Genomic DNA, 24148 nt, shown 5'->3' with positions numbered 1-24148 from the left:
GGGGACTAATGACCTCAGCAGTTGAGTCCCATAGTGCTCAGAGCCATTTGAACCAATTAAAAAAGAAAAACATCGCCACCTAAGAGAAGAGATTAAAAGCAGAAAAAATAAGGTCTGAAAGAGAGCCGAAGAAAGACGAACTTGTGTTGTGTGCTCCAAAATAAAATAACCACACAAAGGCTGGCCGTGGAAAGCCAATTACAAAGCGGCGAAGAAAACTAGGATTTACTGAAAGTAATGGATCAATAAAATATACTGAAAACTGCATTACGTGTTTAGAGTCAACTGAAGAATAAGATTGAGTGCTGTGTTTGAAGTGTGGAGGCTGGACACATGTTGGATGTGTGGATCAGGAGAATATTTTGTGTTTCATTTGCAATGTCTGTAAAACAGGGAGCCAAACATTGCTGAACTCAGCTGAAGCTGTAACAATGAGTTCTCATGCTTAGGTGTTTTGTTGTTATTCAGTAAGTATCAGTGCAGTGAATAATTAAAACCCGACATTATTACAGAGAAGACAATGGCCGAGATTGCGTGATGCTTTCTATAAACTTTCTAATTGTAGCTCTTTCACTTTCGATGTAATTAAGTACTACAAATAAAATATGAAATTCATTACACTTTGCTATTCACAGAACAAGTCTTGAGATAAGAGAATGGTATATTAGCATCCCGTTTAACTACCACAGTTACACGATGATGTCAAAAAAAGCTTAATGCGGACGATACTGTACGATTTTCCCTTATATTATAAGCCCTGTCCGCTAAAATTCATACGTAAATAAAGATAATTTATGTAGTGGATGGAATTCTTATTTTCATTTCTTACGTCTCTCGACGTTTTTAAAAACGTGTGAGTGTTAAAGATTGTTTCCTTTCCATTATTTGTTTTTTAACGAGATTTTTGTGTATGATGTACATGAGATGAATGTTTATTTTCGCCTTGATTGCCTTGCCTTTAATGTTGCATTCTGTTAACGAATCTTCTACATGCAGACAAGCAAGTCTTCTTGCCAGCTCTCTTGAGTGAGGTTTTCAGTACCTTGCACAAATAGTGCGATGTGAGGTTGATACAGCTCTTTAATCCAAACTACTATTTTCAGTTTTCCTCTACATTTGAGCTCGCTCTTGATTTTGATGAAAGTGTGTCGATTAAAACTTGACACTATTGTAATTTTTTAGAAACTTTAAATATGTCTTGAGTACATTGCGGAAGTTGAAAGTGCTTTTCAAGTTCTTTCTCTCTGTTGGCGAAAAAATCTGAGATCACCATAAATCAAAGGAACGCGTCACTGGTTAAAATCATCCTTTTCCCAACATTGTAAAATTTGTGATGGACGTTAAAGTTCATTGGTCATACAGTGTAGGCTTTCACGACCGGTATTGTCTTCGCTTAAAACTTCCGGGCTGATAGGCCGTGGTCGATGTATAAAACTCTCCCCTGACGTTTCGTCTGCGACTGCAGGAGACATAATTCGAGGTAAAGCGGCGAACTGTTCACTGACAGCTACAGCTGGACGTTTTCTTCCGTAAAAGCCGTTTTGAAACAATACAGGTACACGATCGGTGCATATGCGCTATAGAGTGTTTCATACGTTAAGAAATAGTTGACACTCTAATCTGATCTTCTGATACAGTTATCGGATGCATTTTCTAAGCAGAGTGATGAGAACGGGTGATACGTTCTTATTTACTTCCACACATTTATTCCGTACACCATCATTTTCGTCTTTGTTAATGAAGCTGCGAATGGTGCAGTGGTTCAAATGGCTCTGAGCACTATGGGACTTAACTTCTGAGGTCATCAGTCGCCTAGAACTTAGAACTAATTAAACCTAACTAACCTAAGGACATCACACACATCCATGCCCGAGGCAGGATTCGAACCTGCGACCTTAGCTGTCCCGCGGTTCCGGACTGAGCGCCTAGAACCGCTAGACCACCGCGGCCGGCGAATGGTGCAGGGGAAAAACGTTAGTTAGTAAGCCTTCGTAAGTGCTCGAGTTTTTTTTTTCAACTCTTCTTTTACACTATACTATCAAAATTTTGACAGTTACCTTCTCTGTGATACACAACGTGTTCATTACGTTGTCTATTATTGGAGCTTCATGATCATGTTGGAGACGCTCTCCCGCCTACGAAACAAACCAGTGACGACATAAATCTTCTCTATATCCTCCTACTAATCCTACCTGATAAGAAATAAAGACTGACAAGCATTAATTAAGAATCGTTTGAAGGAGTGGTCTCTAAGCTACCTCCTTCATCGGGTGATTCAGAATTCATTAATGCACGACAGTCGGTTTGTAACAATGAAAGTCTTTATGATTCTTCATTTTTTACGTCTGCCAGTACAATAACGGATGTTGTGTTGCGCTCACTATAAGATTTAGCTCGATCTTTTCTACGTCAAATGATAATATAGAGTGCAGATGGAAAAATTCGAGGGTCAGCACAAGAGGAATGTAGCGAGTGCGTCCCGTCTGCGGAAAATTCTGCTGTTCTTGGGAAGCTGCTACACCGGCCACAGAGATGAGACAGCGTTCGCAGAACAGAACGCTCTTTCGGGAATTCATTAGTGGCTCTCGATCTCTGCCGGAGCATGCGCAGTTCCTCGTGCGTCCTCAACTGACGCTGCAGCCACAAGCCACGATTACTGCCCCCTCTGCTCTCCACCTCTCTCTCTCTCTCTCTCTCTCTCTCTCTCTCTCTCTCTCTCTCTCTCTCTTTATCTTTCCCCCTCCCCACCTTTTATCGTGTACTGACACACATGTTACACTCCTGTTGAAGCAGTTCACGGGTAGAGTATTTATGAAGTCTTCTTCTTTTTCGTAGCCTTGTGCCGTTATCTTCACAGAGTCGGCATGTTAACCTGTAGTTAGCAATATTAGTGTTATATAGTGACCGGATGCCCTTCCTGCCGCCCCCCTCCACCCAACCTTCCCCCCTTAAAGGGACGGAAATTGTGTGCCCCGTTTGTTAGTGTTTAGTATTATACATGTGGAAGTGTGGAAACGTTTTCGAAGTGTTTACGGATCGTGTAAAAGGCAGTATATAGGAACAACCCGGCATTCGATCCGGATCCGAAGAGGCTCTCCGAACCACAGAAGCGGCTTTCTAACGCGCGTCTATGCGGGCAGGTCACAATTATTTATGAAGTAATTTCTGAAATGTTCATAAACTCTCATAACTACTCAATGATCTCTACCAATTATTAATCGTGGAATAGCAATCGAATCCTTAATAGTCGAGTAGAGTACTTCGCGTTAACATAGACATTAAAATTAAAAAAATCCGAATAATAAGTGAACAGATAAATAACTGATGTCTCCTGAGGGCTATAGCGTTATAGAACATGTTGCACAACACCTAATACCCGATAAAGATTGAGAGAGAATTTGTTCCCGACTATATTTTTCGATTATACGCTGCGAACAGCATCAGTTCAGTGAAGGTTTTGGAAATGCCGTTTGGCTAGGGCCTCCCGTCAGGTAGACCGTTGGCCTGCTGCAAGTCTTTCGAGTTGACGCCACTTCGGCGACTTGCGTGTCGAAGGGGATGAAATGATAATGATAAGGACAACATAACATCCAGTCCCTGAGCGGAGAAAATCTGCGACCCAGCGGGGAATTGAACCTGGGCCGTTAGGTATGACATTCCGTCGCGCTGACCACTCAGCTACCAGGGGCGGACAGCGAAGGTAATTGAAAACACGATGGAACACTCGGAAAACACAACGAACGGAAATTATCAGCGGCAGTCTTAAGCAGCACCAACATTATCTTCCATCATCAATCCACGAACATTTTGTATCGATATAAAGAATACGTGAGATATTTTTAGAAAGTAACGTGTTCTGCATCCAACTTATCCGCTGAATTAGTGCAGCGCGCGTAATTCTGCTTTTAGAAAAGCACATCGCGTGACGCAGGGCGCGCGTGCGTAGCTAGGATAATGGCGCTGTTGTGCGGAACAGTGTCTGCTTGTGGACGGGCCGGCACGCATGAGCTGCAGCCGTGGGGAGGGGGGGGGGGGGGAGGGGGACGCAGTTGGCGCATACCAAACAGCGCAGCTGTTCAGAGTTGTTCTGGGAATTTTCACTAAAATTTTTGCTACCAAACAATGCAGACATCAGAGCGAAGTAGGAATAGAAATAGTACTGGGGAAATTTTCGTCTAGATAAATGCACTGTGTGCTACGGTCGCAGGTTCGAATCCTGCCTCGGGCATGGATGTATGTGTGATGTCCTTAGGTTAGTTAGGTTTAAGTAGTTCTAAGTTCTAGGGGACTGATGACCACAGTAGTTAAGTCCCATAGTGCTCAGAGCCATTTGAACCATTTGAACCAAATGCACTGTGTTCTTGTGTGTAAAGTCAGAACCTGGGAATGAACGAGTAGTCCTGATGAAGAGCACTCGTAACAGTGGCCGGTACGTCAGTCCATAGAACAATATGACGACGGGGTCACATACCGGGAAAACGTTTATGGAAACATGAATATCATTCTCAAAACATTTTTAAATTATTATTTTGATTTTTGTTTAGCAGCCTCTTGTCGCATTTGTCTTAACAATAATTAGCGGTTTTCTTCAAATTTTGAACATCTTCAGATCTAGTTGCGGAGCAACCGGTCAACTTTATGTGCCGTGCACATTCTTTATATTTCTTCTAGTGAGTTGTGGAGGCTGTGCACACCCACATAAAGTTGCCCCATTGCTCAGCAACTATCCTAGATCACATGATGTTCGAAATTTGAACTAAACCATTAAGCATTATAGAGACAAATACGGTGATAGAGTGCGAAACAAAAATTAGAATAATAATTCAGTTGCCGCCGAGTTATTTCGACTTGACATACTGTCAAGCTTTCATACATTTAAATTCGATTTCAGAGGGTTTTTTTTTTAATTCAGATACTTGCCTTCTCAATAGAACTCAAGAATTAATTCTAAGTTTCAGTACTATTAATGCTCTTCAGCATATAATCTGTGAGATAAGAATAGGCAGAACCTGTGCGAATACCGCTGTTCCATAGGTACTCAGATACGGCATCGGTATAACAGTGTTGTAACAGTTAAGCTGAACGGACTGACAAACCTGGTAATAGTTTTATTTTAATCGAATTAAGTTGGGTGATGCTGAGGGAATTAGATTAGGAAATGAGACACTTAAAGTAGTAAAGGAGTTTTGCTATTTGGGGAGCAAAGTAACTGATGATGGTCGAAGTAGAGAGGATATAAAATGTAGACTGGCAATGGCAAGGAAAGCGTTTCTGAAGAAGAGAAATTTGTTAACATCGAGTATTGATTTAAGTGTCATGAAGTCGTTTCTGAAAGTATTTGTATGGAGTGTAGCCATGTATGGACGATAAATAGTTTGGACAAGAAGAGAATAGAAGCTTTCGAAATGTGGTGCTACAGAAGAATGCTGAAGATTAGATGGGTAGATCACATAACGAATGAAGTATTGAATAGGATTGGGGAAAAGAGGAGTTTGTGGCACAACTTGACAAGAAGAAGGGACCGGTTGGTAGGACATGTTCTGAGGCATCAGGGGATCATAAATTTAGTATTGGAGGGCAGCGTGGAGGGTAAAAATCGTAGAGGGAGACCAAGAGATGAATACACTAAGGAGATTCAGAAGGAGGTAGGTTGCAGTGAGTACTGGGAGATGAAGAAGCTTGCACAAGATAGAGTAGCATGGAGAGCTGGACCATACCAGTCTCAGGACTGAAGACCACAACAACAACAATGACAATTGTAAAGATGCTCAACAGTTACACATGTAAATTTCATAAGGGAGAACGAACAACCAGATATACGTACGCAGTGAGCCGTTGGCCTATGTAACTGGAATTATGCAGAACTATGCTGTACCAATACGCTCTGTTGCAGACCTGCTGAGTTTAAATTTGATAACAATTTTTTGCGTTTGTGTCAGCGTTCAGTAGTCATACAGCAGTTGGGAAGCGTACAACGAAGAGAATACTGGATTTGCAGCTGTGAAGGCCGCTAGAGCGGATGCCCCGGTCACGGGTCTGTGCGCGCGGACTGCGGGTCCGCTCAGAGGACTGGTGGAGCACTCCGTCCTACGGCGCATCTGGCGGGCACCTGCGCCGTTGTCACAGATAACATTCCGAACACAGCGCTGATGGGGCGCCGCGTCCGGAATGCCGTCCCACGCCAGCTAGCAGAGGCCTCTGGCCCCAGTCTGGCCCCCTCCTCCAGAACTACTCCATACTGTTCACTGAGTCGGCATGTTCGATCTACCGCAAGTAACACTACACTCCGCCTGACACGAGACTTACTCTTGGCTGCATCCGTGATCACGATTGCCATGGGCTCCATTTATCCGAGTAAGCAATGTCACTGCTCACTACACCTTTCGAAAGACTGAGTTCCTTCAGAATCGAACCCCTTTGCAAGTGCGTCTTATCCCGTAGTTTGCTGATGCACTAAACTGGTGTTGATAAACTGCTCTATTTCATAGGAAACTACTGATAGACAATGACAAAGTGATTCTTGTAATTTCTTACAACGTTATTTTATTTGTAGCGCCGAAAATTTTTTGCAGCTTGTAAAGAAAGTTTCATTTTCAATACAAGAAGGACCCATTGAACAGCGAATGAAATCAGTAGTAGTGAATATTACTGTTTCTACACAGAAGGTGTTGAGAGACGGACAGCTACCGTAGAGGACGATGGAGAGAAATATACTTCATTTAGAAAATTTTCCTTAATCCCAATGTGAGAAATACGGAATACACTGTCTGATCAAAAATGTCCGGACACCTAATAATGGATATGAGGTATATCCAACGTTCACCCTTATGACGTCTTGAACTGCGCTTAGGACCTTCTAATAACTTGTGGAATGTCTGCGGAGGAATCGTCATAAAGAATGGAAACCAGAGATGATAGTTAATTTGGTCGCTAGTATCTGGAGTTAAATCGAGGTTATAACTCATGCCAAATGTGTTTTATTTGGCCGCGCGAGGTAGCGGTGCGGTCTAGGGCGTCTTGTTACGTTCGCGCGCCCCCCCCCCCCCCCCCCCCCCCCCCCTGTGGGAGGTTCTAGTCCTCCTTCGAGAATATATATATAAATGTGTGTGTGTGTGTGTGTGTGTGTGTGTGTGTGTGTGTGTGTGTGTGTGTGTGTGTGTGTTGTCCTTAGCGTAAGTTAGTTTTTAACCTAGATTAAGTAGTGCATTAGCTTAGGGACCGATGACCTCAGCAGTTTGGTCCCATAGTCCTTACCACAAATTTCCAAAATTCGTTCTATTCGGTTCAGGTAAGGACACGGTGCACCCTAGTTCATTTCACGAACGTTATTGTCCACAGACCATTGCCATACAGATGGTGCTTTATGAATGGGTGCAGTTTCATGCTGATAGAATTATCGTCTTTGAACTGTTCCTCTGTTTACAGTATGCAATGCCGAAAAACGTGTTAATACCCTTCGGTATTAAGCGTTTTCTTAACTGCAATAAGAGGACCGCACCCTAACAACGAAAAACATCACCGTCACCACCACCACCTCCCGTCTACGTACTTCGCTGTTGACATTACTCCTTACGGCAAGTGACAGGTAACGTGCTCCAGGAATTTGCCAAATCCAAACCTTTCCATCGGATTTCCATAGTGATTCATCGCTCTAAATCACTCTTTTTTTTTTTTTTAGTCCTCCACTGTCCAGTGCTTCCGTGACCAGGTCGGTTGTGCTCGATGTATCTCAGTAAGCTATGTCACTGCCCATATAAGAGGCTCCTCACAGTTTAGCTGTGGTTGTCTCTTCAATTCACAATCCCAGCAACAGCAGTCAACTTGCGCATATTTAGAAAGGTTGAAGTACCATCACGAATTTGTTACTCATCTGACATCCAATGACCAGTCACTGAGCGCTCCTGAGCGGCTCATTCTCCTGCTGGTGCTCCTCTGCTGACAACGTAATATTCACTGCCTCCCTCTATTGTGGTGGATTCGTCTCTTGTGATATCAGTGGTCAACTCTGTATCACATAGGACTGTCCGAAAGCTTTCGGTCACATTGTGTTGAGACTAAGCGTTTAGTGTTTTCTGAAGGGTTCGCTGCTTTCCGCGTGCGATTATACATTTGCACGTTGAAATTTGTATCATCATTTAATTGCGTCAGAAAAATGACTAAGAGTATTAGCCGTGCTGTGTTATGACTATATAGTTCTACTGCACAGGGGTCCCATGTTAGTGTAGTGTGATATTCAATTCAACGACATGTATTAGCAGGATCAGTAGTATACGAAGAATAATCAATACACAGACAGCGAAAAAGTAGCGCCGGTACATGGCGGTAGCGGACAGCGAGGGAGCAGGGCGCTACGCGAGACACTCACATGTTTCTGTTTTTAGGAAAACTGGCGCAACCCGTTGCACCTTGACTGACCCGCTAAACCCCTCGACCTTAATTCCGTAGAAAAAGTCCGGGATTGTTTGGTACAGTGGGTAAGAAATAGTAATCAACATAATAACTATTTAGTCCTTGTACGAAACATAATCATTGAGTGGCTTCAGCTGGGTACAGCACACCCGAAGTAACTTGTGGGTTCCCTATCCTCGTGGAACTGAGGCTCTCATGAAGACTAGAAGCACGTTACGCTGTGTTAGCGGTCTGAATAACTTTTGGTGGATTGTGTTTATACGAGGGGCATTCAATAAGTAACACAACACTTTTTTTAAATCTGTGTTCAATGCGACGGCCTTACGCCACCTCCCAGGGAGAGCCTGTACGCGCGTACCACTCTAGTGGTCGACGTCAGAGCCAACGTTTTGCTGCCTCAGTGCCCTCGCCCTCATCCACATACTGCTTCTCGCGGAGTGCATCCTTTGTTGAGCCACACAGAAGGAAGTCGGAAGGTGCGAGATCCAGCCTGTAGGGTGGAGGAGGAAAAACAGTTCAGTGAGGTTTTGTGAGCTCGTCTCGGGTGCGCAGACTATTGTGAGGTCTTGCGTTGTCACGGGGAAGGAGAAGTTCGTTTGTGTCATCTCGAATGAGTGTGTCCGCACGTTTCAACATTGCAGGAGTCCCAGCTGTGTGCGGCCGGCCGGCACGCCGGAGATCAGATTTGCGCGACCTTGTTCCGGTGATGACGGACGCCTCGTTCAACGACTCACCGCACTTTTAATTACTGTCATGTCTCGGTAGACATTCTGCAAGTGGCTATGAATACCTGCGATGCTTTGGTTCTCCGCCAAAGAAAACACAGTGACTGGTCTCTGCTTGGAACGCAAATCCATTATAGATGCACATTTCGAAGACTACGAATAGCGCCGCTAGCTATCGGAACTTCGTGAAACCATAGGGACTCCGCTGTGGCCGAGCGGTTCTAGGTGCTTCAGTCCGGAACCGCGTGAGTGCTACGGTCGCAGGTTCGAATTCTGCCTCGGGGATGGATGTGTGTGATGTCCTTAGGTTAGTTACGTTTAAGTAGTTCTAGGGGACTGATGACCTCATATGTTAAGTCTCATAGTGCTCAAAGCCATTTGAGCCATAGCGACTCCGCATTTTTTGAACCGGAACTGGTCTAGAAAAAAAAAGATAGGTTCTGTTACTTACTGAACACCCCTCGTACTGCAGATTAACGTTTTTATGTGCTGTAGTCTGTAAGTATTGAGTGGTAGAGAAACAATGCAGATCTAAAGCTCTGGGTTTCGATCCTTGATTAGCCCTGGAGCTATTATCTGGTCTCTTACCACTTTTCACCTCTATCAGCATGAGAAATGCCGAGTCGCATATTGGTTTGGAGTCTACGTTAAACTGTTGGTCCCCCTGTAACTGGCTAAGTAAGTAAATTCAGAGGTTGGGGAAAGGCAAGGGCATAACGCCTCCAATAGGATCATGCCTCGTAAAGTTAGCTTGTGTTCAAACCAATATTGTTCAAAAATGTGTGTGAAATCTTATGGGACTTAACTGCTACGGTCATCAGTCCCTAAGCTTACACACTACTTAACCTAAATTATCCTAAGGACAAACACACACATCCATGCCTGAGGGAGGACTCTAACCTCCGCCGGGACCAGCCGCACAGTCAATGACTGCAGCGCCTCAGACCGCTCGGCTAATCCCGCACAGCAAACCAATATTCGGGCTGATGACAGCTTTACCTCATTTTGACTAGAAGTATGATATTCGGGAGATACGTCGATAACCGACAATGAGAGAATGGCAAATACGCACGCAAGTCGAAATAGAAACATGTGTTATGTCAGTCGTATCAGAAGCTTGTTTCGTGTGCAAAATGACGCTTCGGCTCAGGTTTTAGTTTTTCATGTAATTTCGTGTTTCGTTGCGACGTGTCAAAGGGTCTTCCTGCGAGATAGCGAGAAAGGAAGGCGGAAGAGGAGGAGGGCGGAAGAGAGGGTTGTGAGGAGGGCTGAGCATCGCACCGGCGCCGCAGGCGGCCCTCGCTGCGGTAATCACAGGTGAGGCGAGGGCGGGCTTCCATTGGCAGCTCCCGGCGCGGCGTGAAATCCCGGCTCCGTGCCTGGCGATCGCGCGCCGCAAAAACAAACGGCGGCGTTGCGACTTCATCTCGGCGCCAGCCCAGCCCGGCCGCGGCCGCACGCACCGCCAGTCCCAGCGGCGCAGCCACCCAGAGCGCCATTGTGGAACCCTTCTCTTTCATCCCGCCTGCGTCCAATCCTCTGTCCTCCCATTCACACTATGCACCGGCAGAGATTGCTCAGTCGCTGTTCCTTAACGCCGCTTTGAATGCCGGTCGTAGAAGCAGCTCCCATTTCTAGCAACTTTGTTCTCGAAAACAACGGATCGCCCTCTCGTCATACTGAATAGCACGGCTAGGTCATTATTTCTGCAATGGGTGGAACTTCTTTACATCAGCTATCTGTTCGACACCTACAAACGTACTCTGCAAACCACCAGCGGCGCACTGGAAGTCGTTCCATTTCTTCCAGAATGAAATTTTCACTCTGCAGCGGAGTGTGCGCTGATATGAAACTTCCTGGAAGATTAAAACTGCGTGCCGGGCCGAGACTCGAACTCGGGACCTTTGCCTTTCGCGGGCAAGTGCTCTACCAACTGAGCTACCCAACCACGACTCACGCCCCGTCCTCACAGCTTCACTTCTGCCATTATCTCGTCTCCTACCTTCCAGAGCTGTGAGGACGGGGCGTGAGTCGTGGTTGGGTTGCTCAGTTGGTAGAGGACTTGCCCGCGAAATGCGAAGGTCCCGAATTCGAGTCTCGGTCTGGCACACAGTTTTAATCTGCCAGGAAGTTTCATTCCCTTTCTTGTTCCATCCGCCAATGAAACAAGGGAAAAACGATAGTCTATACGCTTTCGTACGAGCTCCCATTTCTCTCTTCTTCCGATCCGTGTAAGGGATGTTGATGACAGCAGGATCGTTCTAGAGTATGTTGCCAGTGCTGATTCTCTAAACCTTTTCTATATTCTCCCCTCTAGGTACTCCCATTTAAGTTGTAGCATTTCTGTAATACTCTCTCATTGGTCTTCTTATTCTCCTTGCTGCATAGGTCTTCAACCATCAGGTTGGTTTCCAGCAGTTGGCCGTGCCCTCCATGATTTGGTTGGGGTATTCTAGTTTCGGTCTGCCTCTTGTATGTTTCCTTCCACTGTCCCTTCAGTGATACTGTCGATGATACCATCATGTCTCAGAAGATCAGAAGATGGCTGGGTGATCGATTACCTTCAGCAGACGAGGCTTCTCTTCCTCCACTCTGCAGAGCCTATCTTCTATAACCAGGAAATCGTCGGTATTCTGCTGTACCGTGTGGAAGGCCACAGGGAGCACGTCCGTATGTCACCACTGACTTCTAGTATCAGCGGCACGCAGTTGACGTCACCAAGTGTAGGTACCTGAAGATAACATTGTTACAACGTTGAAACTAGTTGCCAAAATGAACTCGACACCTTAAATACAGCTGGGGGAATTTCTTCATTTTTAATATAAACTGCTCTCTATGGTCGTATCCTGGTTATTGGTCGACGGTGTTGTATAGTGTCTAACGCCTTTCAGAAATCTAATAAGACATGCAAGGGATCATAAAGCGATCAAGATCTACAAAAAGTTACAAAATATTTCTAAACTAGAATGTCGCTCGATTTGATGATTAGTGCTGCGGGTGAAATGTTCTGTTAGGTTAGTTTCCGCTAGATAGGAGAGAACATACGTCCAGTGACGTGCAAGTGCTCCACGTACTTTTAGTCCCATTGTTTTTTCTGTTCTTCAATATTACACAAAGTAATTACTGGTGACACAGCTCATCGAACGTGCAGGCGCCACATGAAATCCAGCTGAGTGATATCTCTCTCTCTCTCTCTCTCTCTCTCTCTCTCTCTCTCTCTCTCTCTCTCTCTCTCATCGGACCCTGTCGCTTCGCAAATTTCACCCGCTGTCATGACTGGTTTCGCTGTTGCCCAAGTGGGCAATTACTGTACACACGTTGAGACAATGTCCAGTGGACGTCTTACAAAGTGCAAACTCACTGACGTTCATGGTTAGCAAGAGGTAAGCGATAAATTCAGAATAACATTAGTTGTATAGTCCGTACTGTGAACAAATGTGCAGTATGTGGTCCCAAGACGAGAGAGAGAGAGAGAGAGAGGGGGGGGGGAGGGAGAGGGAGAGAGACGGGAATTAGATACCGTTATTCTTTGGTTATGAAAGTATTTTTATGCTTTTAATTTCGATGTAACTTTCCTCGGTTTAATTACTGGCCTTTATTAACGTAGCTGTGACTGCTAGATGTGTTAATTACGTGGAGAATGGCACCATGACCGCAAGAATACCTCACCGGGAAGGTAGTTGGTGGTTAGGACCAGCTAGGTTATGGCAACCTAACATGCTCTGTCGAATTCCCTTAGAACTTGATTGTAAAAGTGACGTAGTACTCTGGAAACTTTGATTTGTGGTGTGAGTAGTGAATTTCGCAAACCTCGCTCGGACCTTCACATAGGACCCAGTAGGGCTACTCAGCCTCAATCCTGTTAGCCCTCTGAAACATGAAATGGAATTGAAACGTCGTGTGGTGATGGCCTCCCGGTGGGTAGACCTGATCGCCTGGTGCAAGTCTTTTGAGGTGACACCACTTCGGCGGATTGCGCGTCGATGATGATGATGATGATGATGATGATGATGATGATGACAGAAACACCCCAGTCCCTAACACCCCAGTCCCTGGGCGGAGAAAATCTCCAAACTAGCCGGGAATCAAACCCGGGCGGACTGAAACATGAAATACGTAACGTCCGCATAGTGTAATCCATGTACACCAAAGTGGACTTCGCGTCAGACACAGTGTTGAAGAAATCCTTGTACTTAGGGGTTCTAAATTTTCAGGAGTGGTAAGAACGCCTAAAATTGCGAAATGTATTCAGTATTCGTTATTGTCACTATCGAAAGATGAACTGTCGATTCGCATTCTTCAGCTGCCGCGACAAAGCATCTACCGCATCGTCAGGTTCCACTGTAGCTCCTCTTTGCACGTAGTTCTGTCTGTCATCTGTACCCGATAGTGTCTTTATAAATGTCGGTAAGTTATTTCATAGATTTGTATTCTTTTACGCGAGGAACATGATAATTGACATTAGTTCTGACTTCAGTCAAAATTGTTTTTACAATGAAATGAACACCCTTAGCTGCTTACAGGCGTTGACATACATCAACGGGGACAGATGAAAATGTGTGCCCCGACGGTGACTCGAACCCGGGATCTCCTGCTTACATGGCAGACGCTCTATCCATCTAAGCCACCGAGGACCCAGAGGATAGCGCGACTGCAGGGATTTATCTCTGGCACGCCTCCCGCGAAACCCACATTCTCAACGTATTGTCCCGCACTACATTCGTAGTGCCCCCGCTCATTATGCTCATTACTCGCGGCGCGTTGCCGATTCCCGTAAGAGTTCGGGCACTGTTTGTGCATTCGCAGAGAAGAAGAAGATGGTCAAGTGGCCGGTGAGGCTTAACTATATATGTATATACTAAGATGGTATAGATAAGGCTCACCGGCCACTTGACCATCTTCTTCTTCTCTGCGAATGCACAAACAGTGCCCGAACTGTTATGGGAATCGGCAACGCGCCGCGAGTAATGAGTATAATGGGCGGGAGCACTACGAATGTAGTGCGGGACAATACGTTGAGAATGTGGGTTTCGCGGGAGGCGTGCCACAGATAAATCCCTGCAGTCGCGCTATCCTCTGGGTCCTCGGTGGTTCAGATGGATAGAGCGTCTGCCATGTAAGCAGGAGATCCCGGGTTCGACTCCCGGTCGGGGCACACATTTTCATCTGTCCCCGTTGATGTATGTCAACGCCTGTAAGCAGCTAAGGGTGTTAATTTCATTGTAATTTCATTATAACGAGCTGCATGGTCACCGATGGTATCTGTTCTTTCGGACATCTCCCAAAGAACAGATACCATCTTAGTATATATAGAATTGTTTTTGTTTAAGAAAACATAAATCGTTGGTGCACGACAGACATGCTGTCGAGTACTTTCCTATATTATAATTCTAGTACGGCCCTTCTTATTAATCACCATACCCATGATTAAACTTCATCAATCACTGTAACAATGTACAGCTTGATTGACACCTGTAGTTAGCGCAGAGTACAACGTTTTAGTTACTACAAAGAACGAAGCTATTCCTAGTTTCCTTTTGTTAGAGGAACTTAGTGAACTGGTTAGAGGTATCACCACAGTATACAGACACTGTGGTATCACTGTGTTAACTTGGATCTTCACCTGTAGCATGAAGCTGCCAGTGAAGTGTACTATGTTGTATGAAATTGTTAGGAAGTTGACAGCTGCTTATATTAATGCTTCGCATTTGGTAAGAGTAGAATAAAATTGCTGTTGAAAGTTCTGTGTGCACATTCTCACAGCACGCTTCTGCTTGTCTGTTGCAGGCGACGCGTACGATAGTCAAGTGCGGCTACTTGTTCGTGGCGCCAGGATGGGACTTCTCCAACCCACTCAACCGCACCAAGGTGAGTTCTTGCTCCAGATCCCACACAAACTTGTTATTCGTGTGTCCTGAATATGTATGAACTTGCTTGGCTTTAAGTATCCGCTACTAAAATGGAAAGACACATTACTGGTAACTGCATGATTTTTTAAACGTAATGTCTCCGGCAGGTATTAGACGAGTGCTACAGTTCGCCTACATTTTCCTTTATGGAACGCTTAGATACGTCGTTTTTCACGCGACACTAGCTGAAATTCACGCTTCTAATGTTTACAGCGTGACAAGGCGTTCACTGCTACATGAACGTTTCACATATTACGAGCACGTTCAGATACTCCAGGATTTATGATGGTTGTGAGTAAAATACATTTCCACGTCTTCTAAGACGTGGAGAGGTGTCGGCATGTGGCTGTGTGCCAACGTGATTAGCAGCCCACTGTTTGGATTTAGAACTCGTGTCCTCGGTCTGCGAGGCGGGACTTGTTAAGTAACCTGTTACCGCTGGTAACCGGCTGCTTAATGAGACTTTCCGTTACAAAGTCAGTTGGTGAATCGGGCAGATTCGCAGGAAGCATTGCTATTACAGGAAATGACAGTGATTGGTAGACAGAGAGATGGCTACTTTTGCTATGAAAGTTTCTCTCTTTGCTACATGGGTAGGTATAATGACCGCCGAAGACACTTAATAGCAGTTAACGCCAGGAAACTGTTGGACGAGAATAACAATTTGCAGACCACTTTCTGGTATCGGTACACACCAAGGAAAAGTGGACGGGAGCCTTACCTATTTCTAGTGTGGACAGAATGCCTTAGTTCGTGAAACATGGACACACAATTTTTTTGTAGGTTACTTGTTGATTTTTTTAGTTTTTTCGTCGTCGATCTTTCGCCCAGTTTGATGCTGCTCCCATCTTTTTCTATCTCGTGCATATAGTAGTCCTTGCCTATTCCTATTTTTCCCGCTCTAATGCTCTATCCAGTGCCAAGTTAACTGTTCTCAGGGACTATAACGATTGTTCCACTAATTAGTCTCTTCTCCCCGTAAGGGTCTTCCATAAAGTTTTTTCATCCTCTATCCTGTTTAGATTTTAATTTTTGACATTCTTCAAAAACACTACATTCCAAGTCCTTACTATTTCTCTTTATTTCTGACATCACGTCTCATTTCCGTTACATGTTCTGGTCCAAACATACTCTTACGAAACTTATTCACGGTTCTACCAATACTTGATACCAGCGGAAGTCTTTCCAGAAAGAAAACTTTTTTGCGTCTGCAGATCTTTTTGATATCTTATTTCTCCCGCATTTCAATTATTTATTTGTCTATTTATTTGTTTATTTATACATCGAGGAATCATTTCACAATATAGGATTTGTGACCATAATACAATGAAAGTACATAACTCAAAAACACACACACACACACACACACACACACACACACACACACACAGAGAGAGAACATATGTTTATGAGGATAGTACAGGACAAGTTGGTGACCGTGGCGTAGCTGAAGAAACCATCCCGGCACTTGTTGAAATGATTTAGTAAAACCTAATTCAGGATGGCCTAATAGAGCAAAATCTACCATCCCGAGTATGACAAGAGCCAGTGTCTTAACAACTGCACTGCCTCATTCGGTTGGTCCTTACTCTACAGGATTCTCTTGATCATAAACAATTTTCCCCATACATCGTACAGTAAAACTGGTTTCGTACAGCGCCGCTGCCCTCGCAAAGACACGTTGGTGACTACAAGACCGCGAACATACATGTCTCCATGTGTTACCTTCAGTCTGTTAGGAAAACTGAGTCAGCGTCCCACTTCATGTGTGAGACGTTGACCGGAGTAGAATGAAAAAGACGTTGCTGCAATGCTCTGTAGACGTTGGCGCACTTTTTCGCAAAATCATTACATTGATTGCAAAAGCATTACATTGAGATTATATATTGTAATGCGATAAAGTGGTGTAGCTGTTACCTTCAGCTTTTAATTCCTGCTCTGAAGACTCCGTGTAAAATTTAATAGTGTAGCATGCGTTACCTCTGAAGTATCTGTTAGTTGCCTCTTTTAATTGTTGTATTTTAGTGACAGTTTTCATCTCCTTGTGCAATTTATATACAGATACATTCGTTGATAGAAAATGCTTTTTGTTTATTTTTCCGTGATGAATGTATGTCGAAATTGGCTCCTGTTCAAAGATGATGTATAGAACTATTAGCGAACTACTTACTAATGCCTTGCGTGATATGTGTGTATTCCCTGATGTAGACGTATTCACTTGGTGCAGAAAGGATAACCGTATTTTGTCGAAAATTGACGTGTTTAGAACGGTAGCTGTAATACTACAAGGTCCATAATTGTAACAGCAACCAGCCACAATTAAGGTTTAACAAGATTTATTTGGACCAAACTCGGGAAGAGTAATAACTGAAACACCATAGACCTAAACATAGTTTGACTAGTGTAGTGAACATATATAATAGACTAAACACCGGTTTGGTTGTTCTGCTGAGATAAGATTGTTAGTAAGAAGCATTGCCAAATTGTCATGGTCGGAAAGATCAATGACGACTACACATTAAGACGTGTTTCAAGTTTCTTTTTCATTGGTTCCTCTGTGCACTTAACGAATAGATTCCTTAACCGCGAGTTCATAGAGGTGCTATTGCGAGCCGACTTCGAAATTCGTATCACCCGCCTGTGAGTGTGTTTCTTGCCAGCGTCTTAGTAACTTTTATTCTATCTTAAAGTAATTTAAACCATTTGCGCGAAAGGATAGAAGAAGCGTGCGCTGTCGTCACGCCCGATGGCGTGCAGTAAATATGGTTGCCTAAGGCGTATGTAACGCTGTAGTGACCTTATCTTACTTTTAAAAATGGTTCAAATGGCTCTGAGCACTATGGGACTTAACATCTATTGTCATCAGTCCCATAGAACTTAGAACTACTTAAACCTAACCAACCTAAGGACATCACACAACACCCAGTCATCACGAGGCAGAGAAAATCCCTGACCCCGCCGGGAATCGAACCCGGGAACCCGGGCGCGGGAAGCGAGAACGCTACCGCGCGACCACGAGTTGCGGACTCTTACTTTTAAACAAGTTTTATAAATGTGGTTATGTTCTGACCATATTTATACAGAAACTTTTTCTCTGTGCATAGAATATTTTTGTGTGTTTCTTTTTAAGGGTATATTGTACTTCGTACTCTCCACACGAGCTGTTGCACCGACAAGACATTGTTGTACGCTTTCTATAAGTGTATGAAGCACAGCATTCGAACTCTCTACCAGAGCTAGTTTTCCTAACGCGAAACTCATCCTAAGCATGACACTCAGATGCGATCTGACTCAGACGTGCCCGCCACCTAACTGAATATATTACGCTATCACCTATTTCCGAAATAAATCTAAACGGCTAGTGGAAATTCCTTTTTCCTTCCGTCCATGAAAGTGAACAAGATAACTAGGCATTAGCAATTATAGAAATAGGGCTATACTATCAGCAGAGGCATATTTTTCTTTAACACCTGTACATATTTCGGTGAAGTTTTAACAAGTCAGTGGTTTAATTTTCTTTTCTTTCAAAGAACATACACAAATTTCGCTGACACCATACATAACATTTCTAAAAAAATATATTGCTTGATCGTATATCCTGAGGTTTTGTGTAACTGACTGTAATGTCCGGCACAGCTGATGTTTTGCTCCATTTCATACTCCGCTAATAATCAGGACTTGTCAGTACTACACAGTATAACAACGTACATGTATCTATGGAAATTCTAGGCCTAAAATTAAACTGTTGGTTATTTTGAAGGCTTTTACAGTAACCTAGGAAATGATATTTCAAGAACAGCTAACAAATCGGTGTTGACTGCGGAGTGTAAGGTAATTGACTTGCAGTAACGTAACGTTAGTTTCATTGTGGGCAAAGAATTTATATAAATGTGTGTAATACACTGTTGAGAAACCACGATTATTAGCAGATGTCACACTGGAGCAAAATATCAACTGTACTGTAAGTGGCAAACATCTACACTTACCCTGTAGACCTTAATATCACATACTGATGTGTCTCTCTCTTAAGTCTTCATACGCTTTTTCTGTGGTCTTGCGGCACATATTTGCAATTACGTGCCGGACGGAGTGGCCGAGCGGTTCTAGGCGCTACAGTCTGGAACCGCGCGACCGCTACGGTCGCAGGTTCGAATACTGCTTCGGTCATGGAGGTGTGTGATGTCCTTAGGTTAGTTAGGTTTAAGTAGTTATAAGTTCTAGGGGACCGATGACCACAGCAGTTAAGTCCCATAGTGCTCAGAGCCATTCAATAACGGGTACTCTGCAGCGTCAGCACTGCCCCGCCGGCCCGCGCTGCCCTCTGCCGCCATGCAGCAGCGCTGCTCAGTGGCTCTGGAGTACTGGTTATTTTTTGTGTTTCACCTTTCGTGTTAATACATGCCGACAAAACGAAAATCGCCCTAGAGTAATTTGAGACCGCTCACTCGAATGAGTACGTAAAAGTACATTTAAAAATAGTTTCCTTTCTAATCTGGAAACTAACCGGCGCTTTCTGTTGAAACTGGGCGTCGCGTCAAAGATGCGACGAGCAGTAACTATGAAACGTCCCCTTAGAAAAATTATAAATGGCTGTGCTTAAACTGACACACAGTACTTTTAGCGCAACGCATTCTGACTTGTAATAATCCCTACAAAAGAATGGGGCCCTGACTAACAATAACCTATACCTTTCATGAATCACTTACCTCACAAAAATCTTCGTTACTCCAACTACTGCAATACAGCGAGCGCCACTACTGCCAGCTAAATAAAAGATTCAAACTACTGAAGGCACTAACTACTGATACGCATAATTAGCAAGTGAAAGATTTTGATAGAGAACAAACAATGTATTTACCTTAATAGTGTTCAAAAGTCATTATATCGGTTCATGACATCAAGTATTACAAATTTACTCTTCCTGGCGGACACACGTCGAGATCGTCCACTCTTAAAATTCTGCCATCTCTCTCCCCACATCCACCACTGCTGGCGGCTCACCTCCAACCGCGCAACGCTACGCGCTATTAACAGCCAACTGCCCAACACTACAATAGCCAACAACAATGCAAACCAGTCACAGACTGCACACGGCACAGTCAGTGATTTTCATACAGAGCGCTACGTGGCGTTACCAATATAAAAAACCTAAACAGCCTACTTACAACTGTTAAGCAGACTCCAGCTGCACAATGCAAAAAACTAAATTGCAAATATCTGTCGAAACACCAGAAAAAATGCGCCTGGAGAGACACCCTGTACATTTTGTTCATAAAGTTATGAACATGAATACCATCAGCCAAAAACTGTACATGGTATAATTCAAATATTTTAGTTGTTACTAGACAGAAAATAAAATGATCCCACCTACGGTCGTGGACCTTCACCGACACATGAATGAGTTTTCAAGAATAATTAGTGTCTGCTGAGGGCAGAACCCTATTTCCATAATAATACACTCCTGGAAATTGAAATAAGAACACCGTGAATTCATTGTCCCAGGAAGGGGAAACTTTATTGACACATTCCTGGGGTCAGATACATCACATGATCACACTGACAGAACCACAGGCACATAGGCACATAGACACAGGCAACAGAGCATGCACAATGTCGGCACTAGTACAGTGTATATCCACCTTTCGCAGCAATGCAGGCTGCTATTCTCCCATGGAGACGATCGTAGAGATGCTGGATGTAGTCCTGTGGAACGGCTTGCCATGCCATTTCCACCTGGCGCCTCAGTTGGACCAGCGTTCGTGCTGGACGTGCAGACCGCGTGAGACGACGCTTCATCCAGTCCCAAACATGCTCAATGGGGAACAGATCCGGAGATCTTGCTGGCCAGGGTGATTGACTTACACCTTCTAGAGCACGTTGGGTGGCACGGGATACATGCGGACGTGCATTGTCCTGTTGGAACAGCAAGTTCCCTTGCCGGTCTAGGAATGGTAGAACGATGGGTTCGATGACGGTTTGGATGTACCGTGCACTATTCAGTGTCCCCTCGACGATCACCAGTGATGTACGGCCAGTGTAGGAGATCGCTCCCCACACCATGATGCCGGGTGTTGGCCCTGTGTGCCTCGGTCGTATGCAGTCCTGATTGTGGCGCTCACCTGCACGGCGCCAAACACGCATACGACCATCATTGGCACCAAGGCAGAAGCGCCTCTCATCGCTGAAGACGACACGTCTCCATTCGTCCCTCCATTCACGCCTGTCGCGACACCACTGGAGGCGGGCTGCACGATGTTGGGGCGTGAGCGGAAGACGGCCTAACGGTGTGCGGGACCGTAGCCCAGCTTCATGGAGACGGTTGCGAATGGTCCTCGCCGATACCCAGGAGCAACAGTGTCCCTAATTTGCTGGGAAGTGGCGGTGCGGTCCCCTACGGCACTGCGTAGGATCCTACGGTCTTGGCGTGCATCCGTGCGTCGCTGCGGTCCGGTCCCAGGTCGATGGGCACGTGCACCTTCCGCCGACCACTGGCGACAACATTGATGTACTGTGGAGACCTCACGCCCCACGTGTTGAGCAATTCGGCGGTACGTCCACCCGGCCTCCCGCATGCCCACTATACGCCCTCGCTCAAAGTCCGTCAACTGCACATACGGTTCACGTCCACGCTGTCGCGGCATGCTACCAGTGTTAAAGACTGCGATGGAGCTCCGTATGCCACGGCAAACTGGCTGACACTGACGGCGGCGGTGCACAAATGCTGCGCAGCTAGCGCCATTCGACGGCCAACACCGCGGTTCCTGGTGTGTCCGCTGTGCCGTGCGTGTGATCATTGCTTGTACAGCCCTCTCGCAGTGTCCGGAGCAAGTATGGTGGGTCTGACACACCGGTGTCAATGTGTTCTTTTTTCCATTTCCAGGAGTGTACACCGAAAGAAAAAAATCGCAAGACCAAGGAAGAGTTGTGCAAAAGTTGGTAGGCGTGTTTCTGCATCTGAAAGATGATGTCTATTTACATTTCGCACCAGTCGCGTAAGAGTAGCGACAGCAGTGCCGATATGAGGATGCAAATCAGCTTTGCCCTAAATATACGCTGTAAAGGTCTTGAGCGTTAGCTACCTTTGAGATTGGATGTGGTGAGTTGTTGTTAGTCAAGAATGCCTTTAAGGCGATAAAGACACCATTATCAACACGTGAGTTTGAACGAGGTCGTCTGATAAGCTACGAGAAGCTGAATGTTTCTTCTGAGATACCGCAGAAAGACGTGGGAGGAATGTAGCCACTGTGCTTGAACGCTGGCAGTGGTGGTCACGAGGACGTAGGGTCGCAAGATGAGCAGGTTCCGGACGGCCTCGTGGCACCACTGAGAGGAAAGGTCATCGTGTTTGACGTACTGCATCTGCAGCAGCTGTCTGAGTAGCAGTTAGCACAACAGTGACACAACGAGTTGTTACAGATCATTTACTTCAACCACAGCCCCGAGGCAGACGCCTTGTAGCGTGCATACCACTCACTCCAGACCATCGCCATTTTCGACTTGGGCTCTCAAGCGAGAGCCATTGGATGGCAAGGTGCAGGTCTGTTGTGTTTTCGATGAAAACTGGTTCTGCGTTGGTGCCAATGATGGCCGTGTGTATGTTGTATTGTATTGTATGTTAACCGGGGACCTAGAAACGACGGAGAGGCTCCGTTCCCGCCGCGGCCGCAGTGGACCACAACTCCACGACGACTACCGCAGTCCAATTCACCCCTCCGCCACCCCCCACACCCAACCCTTGTGCGGTTCGGCCCCTGGTGGACCCCTGGCCTGGGAACCCCCCCCCCCCAGGGAACGTCTCACACCAGACGAGTGTAACCCCTATGTTTGCGTGGTAGAGTAATGGTGGTGTACGCGTACGTGGATAACTTGTTTGCACAGCAATCACCGACATAGTGTAACTGAGGCGGAATAAGAGGAACCAGCCCGCATTCGCCGAGGCAGATGGAAAACCGCCTAAAAACCATCCACAGACTGGCCGGTTCACCGGACCTCGACACAAATCCGCCGGGCGGATTCGTGCCGGGGACTGGCGCTCCTTCCCGCCCGGAAAGCCGTGCGTTACACCGCACGGCCGACTGGGCGGGCTGGTGTGTAGGTTAGGAGGAGGCCACTTGGTGGCCTGCAGCCGCGCGGTCTACGTCGCCATGTCACGGATTGCGCGGCCCCTCCCGCCGGAGGTTCGAGTCCTCCCTCGATCATGAGTGTGTTTGTTGTTCTTAGCATAAGTTAATTTAAGTACTGTGTATGTCTAGGGACCGATGACCTCAGCAGTTTGGTCCCTGAGGAATTCACTCACATTTGATGGCTTGCAACCAGCCCGTCTGCGTGATAAAGACACTGGACATGTACCTGGATGTCTGGTATGGGGTGCGATATCATATTACAGCAGGAGCGCTCTCGTGGTTATTCCACGTATCCTCACTGCAGATCTGAAAGTCAGTCTGGTGATTAGATCTGTTGTGCCAGAATTATAGACATGTTTTCACCAACAGGATAACGCTCGCCTACGTACCGCTGTTGCAACCCAACATGCTCTACGGAGCGACGACATGTTACCTTGGCCTGTTTTATACCCAGATCCGTCTCCAATCCACTCCAACGTCATCCACAAACAGTATTAACCGTCCCTATATTGACCGACCATCTGCAACCGGCGTGGAGCTGCATCCTACAAACTGACATCCGGTACCCGTATAACACAACGCATGCACGTTTGCATGCTTGCATTCAACGTTCTTTCGGTTACAACGGTTATTAATATACCAGCGTTTCACATTTACAATGGCTCATCTCGCACTTACATTAACCTGTGATCTTGCAATGTTAGTCACTTAAATATGTTAGCTAGAAAAATGTATTCCCAAATATTTCCTTACTCTACATTATTTTTTGGTGTATTGATTTTTCCGTTAAACTATATTTGAAAGCCAAGAAGGATAAAAAGTGATTTTCCACCGGTAGCTTAATAATTACGCACTAACCTTGGAAGAATTACTGGCTACGAAGCAGATCATAAGCTTCCGCTAGAAGTGAAGTGAGTCATTTGGTGTAGTGATCGTGAAGTTGGCGTTGCCAGGAAACGGTGTCAGGCACGGAGCTGAGCTC

The 24148-nt window shown here is 45.4% G+C and overlaps 1 protein-coding gene and 1 non-coding gene across 4 annotated transcripts in view; one reads left to right on the top strand and one right to left on the bottom strand.

Annotated features, from left to right (window-relative positions):
- The window catches only part of LOC126485469 (protein outspread), a 774913-nt gene that overhangs the window by 377138 nt on the left and 373627 nt on the right, over positions 1-24148 (top strand). For all 3 annotated transcript variants that reach the window (XM_050108877.1, XM_050108879.1, XM_050108878.1), the window contains exon 2: positions 14922-15002. In XM_050108877.1, the coding sequence (XP_049964834.1) occupies positions 14922-15002 (81 nt within the window). The remainder of the gene's footprint in view (positions 1-14921; positions 15003-24148) is intronic.
- Positions 11008-11082, bottom strand: Trnas-cga (transfer RNA serine (anticodon CGA)). The gene has a single exon. It is a non-coding gene; the product is annotated as a tRNA-Ser (tRNA).

The sequence above is a fragment of the Schistocerca serialis genome, chromosome 1 (assembly GCF_023864345.2).
Source record: "Schistocerca serialis cubense isolate TAMUIC-IGC-003099 chromosome 1, iqSchSeri2.2, whole genome shotgun sequence".
Classification (NCBI taxonomy): domain Eukaryota; kingdom Metazoa; phylum Arthropoda; class Insecta; order Orthoptera; family Acrididae; genus Schistocerca; species Schistocerca serialis.
The sequence above is the reverse complement of the archived record's forward strand: the minus strand, read 5'-3'. Positions and strand labels throughout refer to the sequence as shown.